This window comes from Fundulus heteroclitus, chromosome 15 (genome assembly GCF_011125445.2).
Source record: "Fundulus heteroclitus isolate FHET01 chromosome 15, MU-UCD_Fhet_4.1, whole genome shotgun sequence".
Classification (NCBI taxonomy): Eukaryota; Metazoa; Chordata; class Actinopteri; order Cyprinodontiformes; family Fundulidae; genus Fundulus; species Fundulus heteroclitus.
Window position 1 is genome coordinate 4,040,817 of NC_046375.1, and position 20,406 is coordinate 4,061,222.

Sequence of the window (20,406 nt, forward strand, 5' to 3'; positions counted from 1 at the left end):
TAAAGTCATTTGTTTTTATGTGTCGTGCAGTCACGAGTCTACAGATTCCTCTTCGCGGTTAACAGGTTGTAGATTTTGGAGGTGGTGGAGGGGCGGCAGATGGCCTGGCCGGCCTCAGGGAGAATCAGGAGACCTGCTCTATTGTTGTTGCCGTGGCGGCACATGCAGTCCTCCCAGGGCGACTGCCGCTCGCCATACCTCTTCAGTTCTACGGCGGGCAGAAGGGGCCATCTGTGTCTGCGCGTTAATACCAAAGCGGGGCTCATTTTAATAGAGTAAATGTTGACGATTAATAAGCTCTGAAACCCCTGAAAGATCATCGTCTGCCCCCTCCCCAGGTTTGTAATAGGGTGTTCTGGTAGCACTAAGCTGTCATTAGCAAAATGGACCGTGTTAATTTGAGCAAATAGCTGGACTCTACTGGGGCTTTCTCTCAGTTTAGTTGATTAATGAATTACAGTAAAAATTACAGAGTAACATGTGAGCACTTTTAATAATGTGACGTCTTTACTGTTTTTTCTTTAGTTTTTTGCTTTTTGGGGATTTTAAGCATACAAATGTTTGTTTCAGTAGTTCATCAGGGGTCATTTGGTTAAATTTTCACATGCACAATGCTTGGACGTTCAAATGCTTTGTTTGGGCATTAGATTTGGGTCACTTTGTTTCCTGAATGCATACCAGGGAATATCACAGCAAACTGCTCCGCTTTAGACTGGACTCGAGTTCATAGCATTCTTTCTCGTCTCTCCTCTCAGGTTTTTTTCTTCTTCCACTATTTAGTCATTTGTTTGCAGCTGTGCTAGTTGGTCCTGGAATGAAATTGGGCTTGGAGGTACCTGGAAAATGCTGGATTTTGTGATCTAGACATGTTATTTTGCTGCTGTAATGAGAATATACGAGGTCGTTGATCCTGATTCGTGCACTCTGAAACTCCCCCAGTTATCTTTACCTGTGAATGAGTTAAATCTAGATTTTCATTATTGAAGTCTAGAATTTGCTTTGACTGTTTTAAAGTCCAAATGAGTATTAAAAAATAAAAAGAGAGATGAAAAAAATCTGTATTTTCGGGCTTGAGTTCCCCATCTGTTGTTTGATACATCCACCCATCCAGTTGATATATAAAGACTGACCACAACAATTCAATTCAATTCAATTTTATTTATATAGTGGCAATTCATGAATCTGTATAATCTGACCCAATCTGTATAATATGATTGAACTTGATTTTGTAAAGTGCCTTGAGATGACATGTTTCATGATTTGGCGCTATATAAATAAATTGAATTGAATTGCATTGAATGAAACATGTCATCTCAAGGCACTTTCCAAAGTCAAATTCAATCAGATTATACAGATTGGGTCAGATTATACATAACAGAAATGTGTAACATAGTACAATTTTGTATTTATACTTTAAAAGAGGGTTAAAAGTGACTTAAATTTACAACTTGTGAATCTGGGTATGAAATCAAGACATAAAATACACCAAATGGTGATGATGATGTTGCACCAAAATGAATCCGTACACAGTTTAAATTGTAATCCAGTGTTTGTAACATGTACAAACATCAGCAGGATTTATGACTGTCTTGTAATAGAGTCATTACAATAAACAACCTCTGACATTTTACAAACTGCTTGCCTGCTATAAAGAATGCATAAATAGAACATAAACCCTAATTTTCCTCTTCGCTCCCCCCAGGTGTCCTTGCGCAAACAAGAAATAGCCGACCGCCTCAATGCATGGACCATTTTTAATGACAAGAACAAAGAGTTCTGCGACTGGCTGACCCAGATGGAGAACAAGGTGTGCCACAGCGCAGATCTGAGCATCGAGGAGATGGTGGAGAAACTGAAGAAGGTATGAAGTCATGGGGCTGTTCTGCCATTCTTACCGCATGACGTCCCCAACAGAGATTAAATCTGCTGTATTTGCACTTGTGTCTGCACCGTTCAGGATAAAACAGCTGTTGGAGTGACAGTAACATTTACTTTGGATTAGATTTGCTTTTTTTTTTTTTTCCTGTAAGTCAACTGTAAACCTTGTTTTTCTGGTTTAATAATTTAATCCCCCAATGTTAAAGACTGGTGATCTCTTTATAAGTGATGTGATTTCCACTTTTTTTTCATCAAATGACAAAAAAAAAAAATTCAGAATTGAAGTATAAACAAACCTTAGGTATGGTATGAAATACTTAAATTGGATCCTCTATGCTTTTTAATGTGTTCCCATTGAACAATAAGCTTTCTTTTCAGCAGCTGACAGCAGCTAATTATTATTATTATTATTATTACTATTATTATTATTATTGAATTAAGCAGCTCAATTGATCAGCGGGGTCATGACGGGCCTCATTGTTACGGCCTGGTTATTCACAGCCGTTAAAATCACATGGGAATATTAGTCACATGAAGCAAAGTTAGGCACATTATCGACCAAGGGATGTACAACTTTTATTTTTTAAATGATATGTCTGTTTTTTGCAGGTTACAGTTTCATGAGGTCGTGGTAAAAAAAAAAAGGTGACATTCTTTTGTCAAAATTGTACAAAATCGTGGTTTTAAACAAGCATGTGTGGTTTGTCCTCAGTTAGAATAATACAGCTTCACCACAATTACCGCCTGATTAGCTGGCCTGCCACAGCTGAAGCAAAGCATCCCCACAGCATGATGCTGCCACCACCGTGTGTAATGGAGGGGAGGCTGGCCCCTGGGTGACGTTTGTTTTTGTCCAGATGCTGTTTTTTTGCACATAGGCCAAAGACTACTATTTTGGTCTATTCGACCAGATAAACTTCTTCATGTCTGTTGCTTCCTTCATATGGTGCAAATTACCAGCACACATCATCCTGAAATCATCATATTTGCTGTGAAACATGTTGGTGGCAGCACCGTCCTGTGGGAGGGATTTTTTTTTCAGGAACAGGTTTACTCACCACAGCTGATGAGAGAATGGAGCTAAATGAACAGAAACCCTACAAGAAATCCTGTCGGAGGCTGCAAAAACCAAACATGTAGCATAAATACAACGGCGTTGCTTAGATAAAGGCATTTATGTGTGTTAGAGTGGCCCGGTCAAACTCCAGACCTAAAGCTAGTTGAGCCTTTGTGGGAAGACAGGATGTTCATGGACACTCCAGTCTGCCTGAGCTATTTGATTCGTTATTTTTTCTTGAAAAGAGTGTATTTGTTCTTGGTTTGACCAACAACTTTAAATGATCTGCCAAAGGAAGAAGATTTTGGCACTTAAAATAGGAAAAACTCGTCTCCATCATCTTATTTCAAGTGCAGTATATCTAATTATCTTATTTTAGGGGTCAAAACAAGTTAAATAACCAAGCCATCTTATTTATCTGCTCAAATCAATGACAAATAAATTAATTTCAGGAAAGTTTACTTACTTTTAATTCCCTTAGTGCTGTGTAGATGGGAAACGTGACTGCATTGACAGAAGATGCAACAGATTAAAGATAGTTCTCCAAAGTATTGACTTTAGGGCTAAAAACAAAAGCACAGCAACACAATTTCTAGACGTTTACTGGTAAGAGTTATTTTTTTTTTAAACAATGCATCCTTTTTCCTTTCCCTTCACAAATAAGTGCTTGTTTGCGTTCCATGTTGTGAAAATACATAAAGGCTCTCCAATTCACTCTACAAGATGCTATCAGGCACGAAATGTCTATTTTATGCATATTTTTGCAATTTTTTTTATATATATAAATACATATTTAAACCCATCTACATGGGTGTGCTTGCCATGTGTCCCCAGGATTGCATGGAGGAAATCAACTTGTTCAGCGAGAACAAAAGCCACCTGAAGCAGCTGGGAGAGCAGCTGCTGTTAGCCAGCGACGAGGCCAAGCAGACCCAGGTCTGCGGCTCGCTACAGGAAGTCAATCAGCGATGGCACAGCCTCTTCCAGCAAATCGAAGCCAGGTGAGAGCAGCCACGGCGGTCGCAGCACCTGCCCCGCGGGGTGCCGGGTGTGTTTATATCGACGGAGCACTTCACAAAAACACTCTTTATGTCGTTCTGTGAGCACTTTGCAAACATAAACGGCAAGATGTCTGAATTGCGAGTCAAATTGTGCTTCTGTGGCTACATGAATCAGACTCTTAAGTGCCCGCTCTGTCAAATCTGCATCATTATCCTGTCGGAACAAGCACCTTTCAGGGCAAAGCCACTCTGCAGCAGAAAGCATCATTAAGGGCGGCGAAGCTTTAACTAGATGCTCGGGAGTAAACAATGGCTTCTAAGGGTATCCATCCACCTGCTGTTGTAAGCCGTGCCTAGCAGCTGCCAGGAATACACGGCCCCTCATGCACAGAGCGCAGAGGTTAAGCCCCGGCGTTGTCAAACTGTTGCTACTCCCCCCCTCAAACAGATGGGCGATCCTGTGGAGGAGCAGCAGATACAGACGGCACCCCTGTAACCCCACACAACCACGCTCCCCCCACTCCACCAGAAGAAGGGGGCAGCTCGGGCTGTCGGGAGGCTCAGACAGTACCATATGTCCCCATGGGTTCCTCTCTAATGGGCCCCGCTTTTTCTGGCCAGCCAGACTCAGACCTGGACAGGAGGGTTGTTGTTTTTTTTATTAAATGATGATTTCAAGTTATTTAGGGACAATTCAACCAATCCCTATATGAAACAGTAGTTCCCCCCCTCCCCCCGCCACCCTCTGTGACGTCAAATCGCATCCAGTGTTACCAATAACTGGCGACGGGTATTTTACGTCGCCATGGATGGGTTGTGGTCACCTCTTCCTGGTAGAATTCAGCCACATTGGAGGGATTTTAAGATAAGATAAGATAACATAAGATAGGCTTTATTGATCTCACATTGGAGAAATTCACCTGCCCCATCGGCTCACAAGAGAAGGTACAAAAGTACGAAAGGTGCATCAGTTATATACAGTCAATCTTCATATATACAGTGGATCAAAGCAAAAGAGAAAAATAAGAATAAAAATACAAAAAGAAATAGGAATGGGCATATGATGTCTTATTTACATTCACGGTGATATATATGTATGTGTGATTGACATATATTCAGGTGGTGATGGCAGCAGAAGTCACTTCTTCAGGATTATTGCATGGGTTATAGCACAGTGTATTAAATAGATTATTGCAGGAGATTATTGCAGCCATAATGTGGCTGAATTCTATTTATTTTAAGGTTTTTTTTTTAGGTCATGCCCACATTGCTTGAAATTATTTATTTTTAAGATAAGATGAGACTTTATTGATCTCACAGTGAAGAAATTCACGTGTCACATCGGCTCAATAGTCAACAGAAGGTGCCAAAAGTAGGAAAAGGTGCATGGGGTATATACAGTATGTGTGTATATATATATATATATATATATATATATATATATATATATATATATATATATATATATATATATATATATATATATATATATATATAGTGGATCGAGAGAAAAAAAAGAAATAAAGCATAGATTTAAGATGACTTATGTACATTTAAGGTGACTTATATACATATGGATTTGACATTGTACATTAAAGTGATACCAGGTAAACAACATGAGTGAACAACAGTGAGGGCATTCAGTGGCGGGATGGGAGGCGCGCTTTGGATCGTTGTCATTTGGCGAGAGGACTTTGAAGGAGCAATAAAAGAAGTTTCAATATTTTAGATAGAAAAACAATGTTCTGTGAAGAACTAAAGGTATGTTATTAGACGGAATATGGTCTGACTTCACACACCATCTCTCTGTGTTGTTCTCCAGTCTCTTTTTTTTTTTTTACAAAGCCAGGCCGCCAGCGCCTATGTGTCCAGCTGCTATTCGGGGTTAAGCCACTCCCTGCACATAAAATCCCACCACCAGAGCAGCAGCAATGTGGTGGAGATTACGCCCAGCGGATCAAAACGTTCCCGCGCTAACGCCGTCATAAAGTTATGGCTTACTTATTTGTTCACTAGGCGTGTTCCTACGAAAGGTGACGCTGTTTTTCTGTGAATTTAGGAAGGGAATGGGAAAGGGGTGCGCCGGGTTGCAGCTGGATTGGAGGTAGAGAGAGGCGTGGCTTGTCACACATCTTGTTTTGGTCTACAGACGGTGCTCAACAGCGCACCTAGTGGTGAAATTTTGCTTATCGCTCCTTTAAGTTCCCATACTGATGGCCAGGCCTTTAGGATTCTCTGCTTAGAGTGCAGAAATCATATTACCGGCTTCAGAGGCAGACCACCATGCTACCACCACCTTATTCTCTGAAATGCTTTTGTGAGTTTTACGACCGACACCAACGGAGGCAGACCTTTTGTCCCGTCAGTCCACAGAATATTCCTCAAAAAGTCTCGCGGATCATGAAGAAACACACTCCATGTTCTCTTTGGTCAGTGCCGGTTGCCTTTTGGCTTTGCTGCGATGTCCAGATGGATAGGTGTTAAAAAGCAACATTTAGCCCAAATTGTCAGACAGATTTATTCATTTGTTTAAACAGCTGTCAGTAAAGTCACTTTACTAAACCAAAAAGTCTGGTTCAACAAAGTTCATCCCTAATTAAACGGGGGCCGCTGCTTTTTCAAGTTGGGTTCGGTGGCTTGGTTATTTAACTTAATAAATCACATCATCGTTCGAAAACAGAATTTTGCATTAAATTATGTATTAAAATTGGCTTCATTACCTCACATTTTAGTGTCAAGAAGGCAAAAACAGAAAAAGTCGTTAAAAAGTCATCGATATTTTTTTTCACTGCACTGTATGTCTTAATACTGGAAATGAACTTCTCACAGTCACAGAAACGTGGTTTATGATGGTAATTACTCTGAAACACTTACATTTGCAACCAAAGTTGGCAAACAATCTGAGCTGACGGGGAAGAAATAAACAAGATTTGTTTCCGTGACTCGTTTTAATTAGGCTGACCGTCGTTAATTTTGATGCAACCAACATAAATTGAACAGAGCCAATCTCCCCCAAAGCAGCTCCATAAATACGGCGAGGGGAATAAATGTCAGCCGGAGTTTTATCTCTTTGTAACTTCGGGCCCTCCTGCGGTCAGCTGTACTTTGTTATCTCGGCTCTCAAACTATATATCCTCGTCCCTCAGCTCTTTTCTGCTTCATTCTCTCCGTCCATTCAGCTCTCGTCGTCTTCCTGAGCGAGCGCCCCTGCCCGGGCTTTGCGTCTTTGTCTGGTCTCCCCATGAAGCGGCTGGCCTTTGTTAGGCTGTCAGAGGTGGAGAGGGAGGCAAGAGGGAGAAAAAAAGGCTTGTTAGTTGAGCAGGCTGGTTACATCTGCAACAGTGTGGAAGAGTCTATTCCAGGAGCAACTTACACTGGCCGTGTTGTGCATCAGACTCATCACTAACATCTAGTCCTGCCTGTTAACTGCTTTATATATTATCATTCAAAGCTGCCTTTTGATTCCTAAAATACTCACAACATAGAATAATAGTCAGTGAATTAAGCAGTGTTAGAAGTGCTCAAAATTGAAATTTCCCACTCCAATTTAGATTATTGAAAGAAGAAAATTTGCACCATTATAAAACATTCAATTACTGAACTATTCATAGAATTTTTTTTAGAAATTCTTAAAATGTGCCAGTGTTATCAGGGCTGTGGCTTATCTGCAGGAAAATCTCTTTATAATTATTCCTTGTTTATCCCAGTCACTCACCGCCGTGCAGCTCAGACTCTTTTAAATTAAAAGTTTTACACTGATTATATTTTAACAGCAACCAGAATATGTGTACTAAATGTTTTAGTTGATTTACTGAACAGTAAGTGTTCCAGCACAGTGTGGAAAATATAGGAAAAATATTAGTGATTCTAGATTTACCTGTTGCATTGCTTAAACATATCCATCTGTCTTTCTTTTCATCTTTTTTAACTTCCCTCCATCCATTTCTTGCATATTTCTTTCATTCTGGCTTTTGATGTTGTCTTGCTACATTTCTCTATCAATCTCTCTTTCCATCTTTCCATGTCTCTTTTTCTTTTCACTTCTTTTTTTCTATTTTGTTTTCCATTTTTTTCTCCTCTTTCTGTTTCTTTCCAACTTTCTTTCCCCTCTTTTCTCCCACAATCCTCTCTGTCTTTATTTCAATGACCTGACTTTTGTGTTTGTGGCCTAACCGCAGCAAAATATCTGCTCTGAATTCAAAGCAAACTTTTGTTTTCGTACTGAAATAAATCCCTTGCGAGCTTCGGCTTTGCTATGAAACATTTATAATCCGTGTCATCTGCAAAAAAACACACAAACAAAAAAATAAACACTTTCCTTCAACAGTTCACGTCAAAGCTTGCAAGTACTTCAGTTTTTTTTTTCATCAAATTCTTCCAAGACAACAATATAATGTCAGATTAGAGCCTAAAGTTAGGATTATTTTGGTAATAAGGATGCTGGATCTTTTACGTCAGCTGTAGATAAAGGGAGCTTGGATGTCTGACGGTCGCTAGCTCAACATTAACTGTAAGACAATCCAAAAACCAAGAAAAAAACATAAAAATTATAACACTCCATGGTTAAAAACTGAATTGTCTTTTCTTTACGATTTGAAGCACAAAGTGCATCTGAAGCGACGCACGGTGCACGCAGCAAAAGTCGGGACCCTCTGGTTAGTTCCTGTGTCGGACAACTACAGCCGGAGCTTTGAGGTTCTACAGAAAGCATCTCTGTGACGGCCCAGCTGGACGTCCGCAGGAGAGGAACGATCAAATGGGCGAATTAACTCAAACTCCAAAACGGGGCACACTTAAGGCTTTTAGGCTTCAAGAGGGAGCTTTTATTGTTCCCTGTGTTGCTATGACAACATTAGTGTGTGTGTGTGTGTGTGTGTGTGTGTGTGTGTGTGTGTGTGTGTGTGAGTGAGTTATAATGAAAGATACCTGAGAAGTGAAAAGCTTTCTTTCTTTGTCCTTTTCTTTTCTATTCCCTCTTTCCCCTCATTTTTCTTTTTCTTAGTTCCTTTTCTTTTCTGTTTTCTAGACTGTTTTTTATTTTTTTTTCGCATTTTCTTCTTATTTTCCCTTCTTAGGGTCTGAGTCTCTTGTCCTCTTTGCCTTTCTTCTTCCATATTTTCTCCTTTTTTGTCCTATTCTTGTTTCCATTTTTTTCTTCAACTTCTTTTTTCATTCATTCTCTTTTTTATTTCTTTTTCCTGATTTTCTCACTTTTCCATTCTTTAAATTGGTATTTTATCATTATTTTTTTTACCTACCTGCTTTTTCTTTAATTCATTTGTTTTGTCTTTTTCTTTTTCTTGCTTCGTTTTTCAATTTCTATTATGATTTTGTATTTCTTTCCCTTATTTTTCTGGCACCCTAGTTCCTCGAAATGTTAGTTTTTTCCAGAAATACCCAACAGTAAATTATCAAATACTCCCTAATCAAATGCATCTCTTTCCTCCTCTCATAAACTACTCATTGACTGAGTTTTGCAAACCATAATAATTAACCAGGAGCAACACATAAAAAATGGATCTGACCAGGTGCCCCGGTTTTTAAGAAGTTCATTAATCATAAAGATGGGAGCCTATTAATGTTTCACGTATTCAGGACATATCTGTGACATTAAAGAGGTTTGTTAAACCTAGATGTTGAATGTCAACGTTACCAAAGCAGAGAGTGCATTTTTTTTTTTTCTTCTCCAGGGTGAAGAAGCTGAAGGAGACTCTGGTGACGGTGCAGCAGCTGGACAAGAACATGAGCAACCTCCGCTCGTGGCTTTCTCGCATTCAGGCCGAGCTGTCCAGGCCCATCACCTACAGCGTCTGCCATGAAAGGGAGATCCAGAGGAGGCTCGGCGAACAGCAGGTACGCCTTTAAATTACTTACTGCTGTGTTTGTTGACGTTAGATTTAACTTTTCATCCATCCATTTTTCTTACCCCTATTGGGGTTGCGAGGGCTGATGGTGCCTATCTCCAGCTGTCAATGGGCGAGAGGCGGGGTCCAACCTGGACAGGTCACCAGTCTATTGCAGCACTTCCTGGATATCTTCTGTTTTTTACCTTGAGTTAATTTCTTCAAGTATGTAGTATTTAATTCAAATTTGAGAAGAATTCTTGTATTCTCGTTAATAATTCCCATCTGTCCTGTTTAAAGTCAGGAAGAGGTACCTGTCATTTAATCTAACGTATCTCCTGTTAAATGCGTAACTTTGCTGCCTCTTGGCCAGGACTCCCTTGAAAAAATAGGTTTTTAATCTCAATTGGATTTTCTTTCTCCTGGTTAAATAACAAAAAATGAAATCTTTAATCCGTGAGGTCTGTAGGCTGAGGTAATACCTGCGTTTGTGTGTTTGCAGGAGCTGCAGAGGGACATCGAGCAGCACACTGAAGGTGTAGCGTCGGTCCTGAGCCTGTGCGACGTTCTGCTGCAGGACGCGGACGCTGCGGGCGGCTACGAGGCGGAGAGCGACTCCCTGCAGGAAACCAGCCGCAGCCTGGACCAGCGATGGAGGACCATCTGTGCTCTGGCTCTGGAAAGAAGACTCAGGTAGGTGCAAGGGCAACTACAATACGCTTGACTGTGATATTTTTCAATCTTTTTTTAAAAAAATTTTTGTGGTCCATTCTGTTCTCTGTTTATTGTAGACATTTATTTCAGTTGCTCCAATCTCCAGATGTTTTTTTTTTATTGAGCATCAGTGATACATTCTATTGTTTCAATTATAAGAGGCACAATACTCATATTTTTATTTTAACCCCCCATCCCAAGAACATGTTGGTCACCAATCCAGTAGGAGTAGATAATTGAAGGTAATACAAAAATAAACCAGAAAAGTGAAAAAACAACAAAAGACAAAAGAAAAAAGGTTGTTTTACACACACAGACACACACACACACATATATATATATATATATATATATATATATATATATATATATATATATATATATATATATATATATATATATGTATGTATGTATGTATGTATGTGTATATATATGTAAGGCTGTGCACTACTATTCAATCTTCGTACCAAACAACTTTCATTCTTGGGAATGAAAGTATACTTCTGTATAAGTTGTTATGGGAAGAATGAACAGTATCATTTTATCGTAAGCAAAATGCATTCAGAAGAGAGAGAGCCGTTTAATCTAGTAAAGCTTTCTCAAATTCTTCAGATTAGACCCCCCCCACTTCCCCCCTTCAGTGTAATTCATGAGTACCAGAGACTCCAGCGGCAATAAACATTAAAACGGCAACATCGTGTGTTCTTGCAGGATCGAGGAAACTTGGAATCTCTGGTGCAAGTTCCTCAACGACTACTCCCGCTTCGAGGATTGGCTCAAGATGGCCGAGAGAACCGCTGCCAACCCAAACTCTGCAGACGTCCTCTATTCTGTAGCCAGGGAAGAGCTCAAGAAGTTTGAGGTCAGTTGCTTTTACTGTGTGCACTCATTGTTCTAGACGCAGGTTTTGTTAAATGAGAATGTTATCTGCATTGTATATTAATACTAATTGTCTTAATGAAGATTTGAATGCCCTAAACAAAGGTATTTTTTTTCCTTCTAGTGAGTCTGAAGTTTCATTTGTTATTTCTATGGCAAGGCGAGTTTATTTGTTCAGCAGTATTTACACACATGTTGATACAAGGAAATCTTATAACAGAACAAAAGTAAAAATTTAAGCATCACATAAAAAGAAAGGAACGTTAAAATGCAAATTCAAACCAAATTAAAAGCTTGGACATTTGTAACAATGACCTGATTAATGGGTAAGCTGTAAACAGTGTTGTTTTCAGTCCTGATTTAGAGGAAGCAAGAGTTTCTGCACATCTCAGGTTTTAAGGGAGTTGGCTGCAGGGCTGAGGAGAATACAAACTAATGGCTGCCTCCCTCTCCTCGTTTACTTCTGGTCCTGGAAACAAAGCTAGAGGAGTCTACGTGATCCATGTTTGATCAAGTGATTAAAACTATTTTAGCAGAGGTGGGAGTGATTTATTTTGCATGTCACAAGTGAGTCTAAAGTCTTTCCAGCCAAGTAAAACCACGACAGTCCCAAGTGAAGTGTCGCCAGTCTCGAATCGAGTTGAAGTCCTAAGCTTTTAATTCAGAGTCCTAAGCAAGTCATTAGATCAAATTTGTAATCCAATCACACATAGGTTTGTTTTTGTTTGCCAGAACAACCAACAAGAGCCAGATGGCTTCAAAATCATCTGAAAATCAGTGCTGATGTAGCTTTTTTACATCAAATATTGACCAAAACATTTAGTAAATCAGCAAAAAAGATGCATTATAAAAACAATAACTGGTCTATTAAAATTAAAATAATCTATGTGTGAACCAAACTGCAGCAAAAACCTGCTCTTACAACATCAGACCATTAACATAACTCAAATAATTTATACAACCGTACATAAAGTCATTTTGTTGTCAAGTTGATTTTGTAAGGCAGGGTTATGGTGCTGCTCTCTGCCAGTCTGCACGCACTAACTCTGTGGTCCAGGCCCAAACCACAGAGACTGAAGCCTGGGATATTTCCAGTACCCATGATTAAACCAGCTAGAACAAAAAAAATGTGTTAAGCCAACGTTAAATGTACTTTGTTCCTTCTATCAGCTTTGATTCCTCATTCTTTATGTGAGTTTAAATGTTAGAAAAATCTCCTTGTTTTTAGCCCGCATGTTTTTCTCACCCTAATGTATTTCTGTTTTTTTGACCACCTTTTGATCTGTGCCAGCAGATTAAATTTTATATCATTTTCTCTGTTGTGTTTGATGTGGGGGGTTCTGAGAATTTACTAAAAACTGTCAGCAAATCAGGAAATGTAGTGCTTACTGATGAAAGAATTGTATCAGTGATACTTGGTAGATTAAATTGGGTGAACTGAATAAAAATGTATTTAATACTACAAATTTCCATGTGGAAATTATTTTTTTTTTACATCTATATCAGTGTCATTAAACCTAATTAAAACGCCTAAGCATTGCAAGTATTGCATTTGTGGCATCTTAATCAAACCTAAATAACTAATAACTAACCGTGTTTTTAGTGTGTGACCCACCTGCTTGACATGAAGGGGACATTAAAACAAGAATATTTTTTGCTTTGGTCTGTTTTTTAAAGAACAAACCAAGAAGTTTTAGAGACAACAACACCGTTTCTCTTTCCTAAAACATTTTGCTGTGAGTCAATCACCCAACAAAAGCTAGAAAACCGATCCATTTCTCTGTGTACTTCCTACAGCATTTTCAGGAAGCATAGCTCCAGACACTTTATGGCTTTTACTCTGCATTGCTGTGCGCACTTTGAACTTTGCGTTTTTGTCAGTGCTATTGTCATTCTAAGTCTGCTTATATTCTCGTGGATGAACCTTTCTTGCTTACGTGACACTGTTGCACCTAATTTAAGATAGCCGTACTCGTTAAATGTAAATTAAAGGGATAAAAACCTTGAGAGTCCCTCGGTGCTATGATGTAATGTAAAGAATTAACCAGTATTGGAGTCCTACAGGATGTGAGCCTTTATTCTCTCTCAAGATGCTCTATATAGTAGCTAGACACATTGCAGCTCCATGTCAGCATGTTTTTAACAAGCAGATAATAATAGATGTTTAAAGAACATCATGCCAGATACTTTGGCTTTTAGTGAGTATATCACAGGAATGATATAACTTGAGTGTTTACATTCATGGGTTCTACATACAATAAATTATCTTATTAGGGATCTCTTTGCACATGTATTGACAATGATATATATTGGAAACACTGTTTATCCAAAATCTAGCTGTAAAGACACACCAGACTATAAGGTGCACTTAAAATCCTTAAATCTTCTCAAAAATTGATGGTGCACCTTTTAAATATGCTTAATATATGCTTAGTGACTGATTTTATGTGGTACAATGCGGCCAAAAATCTGTTAAAATGTGTAAGTATGGTTAGCAACAAAGCCGCTCCGCTTAATGGATATTTGGAGCATTACGATACACTGTGTCACTACCTGATAGGCCCCCTGAGCTGTCTACAAGACTGCCTGACTGTAATGTTGAAACTAGAAGTGCGTTCATGTAAAGTCCCCCGCATACTCAGGTGTAGTTCACTCCGCGGAAGTCTGCGCGTACTCAAAGCAGACTCTTCGCGGACTCCGCGCATACAGGTATGTGTCACACTACAAGAAGTCTTTACATCGAACTGTTTTACATGTGACACCAATCTTGATTCACGGAGCTGCTCCAAGCAGGCGGTCTCCAGGACGCAGCACCACAGTCCCTCTCTGTTCTCACTGACAGGTGGGAGCCTGCTGAAAAAGAAGCGGCTCTAGGAGCTCAGCTAGCTAATCACACATTTTGCCATCCGTTCCGTCGCTTCGTCCCACTGGCAGAAAGTCTGGGAATTGTTGTAATTGGCCACAAGAAATGTGCAACAGTACGCTCGACTATGATGAGTGAAACGTCCGCGGAGAGTCAGTACAGAGTCCACCAAGCTACCAGTATGCACACAGTACGCCCGAGTATGTGGGAGCCTTTAGGCAGCCCAGTAAACAATAAACCTAGTAAGTTAATTCAATATAAAATGTACTTTATTTTATGTTAGAAACAGGGCAGTGTAAACCAACTACTCTGTCCTCCCGACAGAGACGGATAGAGAGCTGTGAACGTGAAGGGGCGGAGTGATATTACACACTTGGGAAGAATATTTGGTCTACCTTATAATCCGGTGCGTTTTATGGTCCGAAAAATACGGTAACTACAGCTTAATGAGGGGAAATTATGTAGTGTGTATAAATAATACAGCTGCTTTGGGTTCAAGGTCATTTTAAAAGGAGCACACTGAAACCCAAACACAGATTCAATGATATCAAGGTGTTTTTTTTTTTGTTTTGTTTTTTGTCTTTAGGGTTTCCAAAGGCAGGTTCATGAGCGGCTGACTCAGCTGGAACTCATCAACAACCAGTACCGGCGCCTGGCCCGGGAGAACCGCACCGACCGAGCCAGCCAGCTCAAGGCCATGGTCAGAGAGGGCAACCAGCGCTGGGACAGCCTGCACCGCCGGGTGGCTGCCATCCTACGCAGGCTTAAGGTAACTCCTGGTTTCTGGTCTCCGGTAATATGATCAAAAGTGAAGGGTTTGCACATCATCATAATGCCTCCCATACCTGAGCTGGTAAGCTAGTGAGTGGCCGCTGCAGCAGCACTAAAATTAGGTTTTATGATCTGCTCATTTTCCTTATCTTCTTCTGCCTCCTCTGCTCATCGTTTCATCTCTCTCTCAGCATTTTACCAGCCAGCGGGAGGAGTTTGAAGGCACCAGGGAGAGCATGCTAGTTTGGCTGACTGAGTTGGACCTGCAGCTCACCAACGTGGAACATTTCTCCGAGAGCGACGTCCATCAGAAGATCCAACAGCTCAATGTGAGGGACGCATCCACGTCAGGGATGTCCTCGTGTCTAGAAACCCGTCTTAAAACTCAGCATCGTTGTCCTTGACGGAGAATTTGTCAGACTTTTAGAGCACCGGTTTCATCTTCAAGCCATGTATATTGGTTTAGGGAGGTTTCCCCTTACGGCTCATTACTAGGACACTTGTAAATTTCATAAACAGCCGTATATTTGTTCGGTTTCCCTGACTCGGCCTCTGTTCGCCCATCCGTCTTCCGGCAGAGTTTCCAGAAGGAGATCACCCTGAACACGGAGCGCATTGACGGGTTGATAGTGTTTGGTGAGGCTCTGATCCAGAAAAGTTCACCGCAGGATGCGGTGCTGATGGAGGATGAGCTGGAGGAGCTTCACTCGTACTGCCAGGAGGTTTTCAGCAGGCTGGTCCGCTTCCACCAGCGCCTCTGCCAGCCCCCGGTGAGCTGGACCACACACACACGCACGCTTGTCTTCCTCTATCATGGAGCATTAATTCTTTAGTTTGCACTGTATCCTAGAATAATAATTTGTTCTTTACCTGCTGCTTTTTATTCATAGCTGAGTTGCTAAACTGAGTGACCTCATTGTAAGACTCTCATGAAATCAAATTATATTTAACTGTAGTAAAATTTAAAGAAAACTGGATTTAGGATACAAGTAGATGGGTACCTGATGTGAGTGCCAGGGGGGACAGATGTACCGGATAGGTTGAATTTTAATTTTGCCAGATATCATTGTGTGGACGTCCTGTAAGAGTTGGGAAGCAGCACAGCTGAAGGATCTGGGTTATATAGTGGATATTCCAAAAAGAAAAGTAAAAAACAAAGCAACTGGACTTGTTAAAACAACTCCAGTTGCTTTGTTTTTTACTTTTTTTTGGAATGACCATGACCTGGATGACTGAGAATCTTCACCAGCATATACTGTATAGTGGATAATTACAGAGAAAAGGGAAGTTCAGGTAGGAGCAGCGTTAACCCCCAGATTCTTCCTTGCTTTCTCCGTTCCATTCACGTACGTCCGATTGAGCAACTATGTTGCTATTTCAATTGAGAACGGTTCCACATTCTCTGTGACGACTCCGAACGTCCGCATCAGACCCGCTCTACGTCGTTTACCGTCCAAATACGGAACAAGTCCATCTTTCTGCTCCGTTCCGGTCCGTCAGGCTCCCGCCGTGTCAATTTCCACAATTGGGATCGTAGCAAACAGGAAAAAGAACGTCAAGAACCTCCGGTGTGTCAAAGTTAAATGGTGCAAATGGAGATTGTTAACCACAAATTAAATACATTGTTTTTAGTATTCCCAGTAAAGGTAACCGTTTTATTTAAATATCGGATGCAAACAACTGTATTTGCACAAAATAAACAAGCGGATTTGCTTTTCAGGGACTGTAGTTCCCGGAGGCGGTCTGGAACAGAGCGGATACGTACAGGATGTGGAGTTAGGGGTTAACTGCTGTGTATGGTTGAAGGACCTCAGTGAGGAAGAGATAGGCAAGTTACTTGAGGGTCCAAACCAGTAGACATTGGACCTGTTTGAGGATGGGGTGGATATGATTTTGACACAATTAGAGAGAAGGTAGATGATGGAGGAGCACCTGGACCGTGTGGGTTAGGGATTGAAAGTTCTTCAAAGGGCCTACATCATGCAAAAGCTTTTAACTATGTTATGATGATATCCCTTTATAGAAATCATACCCAACGTGGTATTTTGGTTGATTCATGCATGTCTGAGTGTTCCTTGTGAACTCTAAAACACATGGGGAGAGGCGGCGTTGCAGTGAAGATGAGCATCTTTCTTTAGAGCTGGAAAAATAGCACCAGAAAATAACTAATATTTCATAACAAATAAACACTCCATAGTGCCAATATTTAATTAAATGTGCCTATAGTTTACTTTGGAAGGTTTAGAAAAGTATGATTTAGAACCTTTACTTTGTAAGACGTAACATTTTCATGAGTGTTCTTGATAATTACATTTTTGACTTGAGTAATAATTTTCTCTGATTTTTTTTGAAAGTTGAGTGCTAGATTGGAGACCTGCACAAGTTCCAACTGTGAAAAAATAGAGTGGATATAAAAAAGGAGTGAAGATTATTTAAAGTGTTTCAGGACATTAGGATCTGAATCAGTTTTTTTTAAGCTAAGCTGGGATTTTTGGTTTTTATTGATTTATTTATTTATTTATTCTCCCTTTATGTTTTTTTGGTTTTTAGAGATAGTAGAGAGCCTGAGGTCAGAGAGAAATTCATATTGGTAGTCATGGGGGGCCCGAGGGAAAATGTCTTAATAAGTTTGTGAGGAAGATAATCTAGTTTACTTTTCTGCATTTTTAAATAGTTTTAACTCATTGATCTTTAAAGTCAACCAGGATTTACAAAATGCATTTATAGTTGTAAAGTAACTCAAACTCACCCCAAAAATTGAAGAAATACATTAAAAGATCAAACATAAGATACTGAAATTTACCAAATAATGACATGATTGTCATGTTATGCTGACATTAAGCAAGAGTAATGATGTTGTTCATTTTAGACCCAGACGATCAAGGAGGAACCAGACATCTCCGATCTCACCTTTTCCCTCGAGTCAAGCCTGGAGCTGATTGGCCGACCGTGGCTGGGGCGGAGCCAAGCAAGTCTTCCAGCCACGCCCACCCACCTGCTGAGCTCTCCTCTGGAGCGTTCAGGGCGGGAGACCCCGGTGAGCGTGGACTCCCTCCCTCTGGAGTGGGACCACACCGGAGACGTGGGAGGGTCTTCATCACACGAGGATGACGAGGAAGAGGAGGAACACGAAGATGGGGCGACTTACTTTAGTGCACTGTCAGGTACTTTCAAAATAAAGTCATTTAGGTTATTTCTTTAACTTTTTTCTTATTTGCTGTGACTGCTGCGTTAGCAAAGACTAGTAAGAGTAAAGTCATAGTACATTACTCTTGATAATTACAAAGGATTATAATTTTCTTTTTAAGAGCAAATTACCTGTAACTTGATTTAAACAAATCCTCACTGATTACCTGCTTGAGACCTAATGTTCTCTGGTTCCAGAAGAAAAAAATTGACTGTGAACAACAACAAAAAAAAAATAAAAAAAGCGTGGAAATGAAGCAACATGAGCCCAATAAGCAATCTTTCACCACCAAAGTGAAGCTGACTGAAGGCCAGACGCTTTCCGAGGCTCCTCACCAGCTGGACTCGCTGCACATCTTCTCGTTCTGTGCAGTAAATCCACCTACACCTCTGCTCCTCAGGGTGCAGGGGAAGCTTCCAGGAAATATTTTCCAGCAGCTTATAAATTACACGCATCCACACTGATGTTTGGAGGATTGTAAACCATTCTATTTATTTATTTATTTATTTTTAGAAAAAAAAGAAGAAAATCCTAACATTTTCTTACAGGACTTCTAAGTGGATAAGGAGATTTCAAACGGAAGGTTTTAACTGGTTTGTTTCATGCATCCCTTAATATAAACCGATACGTACAATTTTAGGAGAAATCTTTTGGTGAAATTTAAGTTTTCAACCAATAGGATGAATTCAAACAGTAAAATATTGGCCTAAATTTAAATGAAGGAGTTTGGTACTTCTACATAAATCAGTCTGATTAATCAACCATCGCCAGTTATGTTGGTGCAGATGTTTTAGCAGTTTGTTGCTAAAACTCTGCAGCATCCAGGTGTGTCTTACCCCGATGCCAAAATGTAAAGAAATCGGCCTTTGGAAAGCAGGTATTTCTTCCCATCAACCTGTTTCTGAAAAAAAAAAAATTCTACAGTAAGAAAGATTATTCAAAAGTGGAAAACATTTAAGATGGATTTCAGGCTTCTTCAGCAGATTTACCTCAATGTTAGACCAGACAATTCTCAGAGAAACTAAAAAAAAAAAAACCCCACAAGTTCTAGCTTTACACTCCTCGCTTTCCATAACTAGATATCAGCGTAGGGCTGAGCAAAAACTTAGATCACGATATGTTTGTTATACCATATAATTATATATTTAACGGACTAACGATATTTCTGTTAATACCGTATAATTACGATGTAACAAAATAAAAGCTTCGGAAAGACTGCAAAGAATGCCCACAACAGAGATACAGGTATAAACTGATGACAAATATTTTTGCCTTATTTATAAAACTCCTCCAATATGACATTTTAGAAATATTTGCTTTAAAAAATAAAGCACACAAAACTACATAAAACCCAATACGTCAGTCAGTGACAAGTGCTGTAATCATAGACTGTGATGTGTATTGACATATCGGGAATGTCATATCACCCTTATTGCATAAAATTATAGGGTGATATATAATGACAATTAATTATTGCCAACTCCTATATGTAAGTTTTGTAGCTCTTTTTTTCAGCGTATCAGAAAAAAAACTACAAAACCTTTGCGTGCGGTGGTGGAGGGCTCATGATCGAGGCTCGTTCTGCCAAGGCACCTTACAGTCATGATTTAGAGAATGTAGCGAAGTTTACCCGGATCAAACACGAGGCCAGCTGTACGAACTGAGTCACCAACAGGGCAATAATCCCAAAGCTACGACAGAACGTCTGGAAGATGAATCAGAGTTGAATGGCCTCAGGTTAAAGGGCGGATCTCAACATCATCAAAATGCTGTGGTGGCACATTTTACGAGCTGCGGTTTAAAAAATGTCCTCCAATCACAGTGATGACGATGACTGTGCCCTGATACTTTAAACCCCACACCTTAAAATGATCATTCAGGCCCGACAAAACCATTTTGATAAATAAGTGAAGGATCACAAAAAAAATGAAAAAATTCCTTGACTATTTATATCAAAGAGGAGGTAACCCTGAATACATTTCTTTTTGCAGTTCCAAGCAGATCTATGGCTGTCCATGATCGTTCATGGATGACACCAGAAGCTCAGCTGGATCCAGAAGGAGACACCGAGCCCACCCCCACTCTCACCAGCACTCCTCTGAAGCAGGGTTATGTACGTCTCCAAGTTCTCTCTGCCGACTTTAGACTAGCTGTAATGCAGCCTGCGAGGGCTCGCCTCTGAGCCAGATGTCAGCTCTGATTGTCTACTTGTT

The 20,406-nt window shown here is 40.1% G+C and overlaps 1 protein-coding gene across 2 annotated transcripts in view; it reads left to right on the forward strand.

Moving 5' to 3' along the window:
• LOC118566133 (nesprin-2-like) overlaps positions 1 to 20,406 on the forward strand; it is a gene marked incomplete at its 5' end in the record, with an annotated part of 41,281 nt that overhangs the window by 17,138 nt on the left and 3,737 nt on the right. For both annotated transcript variants that reach the window (XM_036147227.1, XM_036147228.1), the window contains 10 exon segments: positions 1,703 to 1,861; positions 3,770 to 3,936; positions 9,627 to 9,789; positions 10,282 to 10,472; positions 11,205 to 11,355; positions 14,822 to 15,004; positions 15,198 to 15,335; positions 15,585 to 15,776; positions 17,882 to 18,170; positions 20,185 to 20,306. In XM_036147227.1, the coding sequence (XP_036003120.1) occupies positions 1,703 to 1,861; positions 3,770 to 3,936; positions 9,627 to 9,789; positions 10,282 to 10,472; positions 11,205 to 11,355; positions 14,822 to 15,004; positions 15,198 to 15,335; positions 15,585 to 15,776; positions 17,882 to 18,170; positions 20,185 to 20,306 (1,755 nt within the window).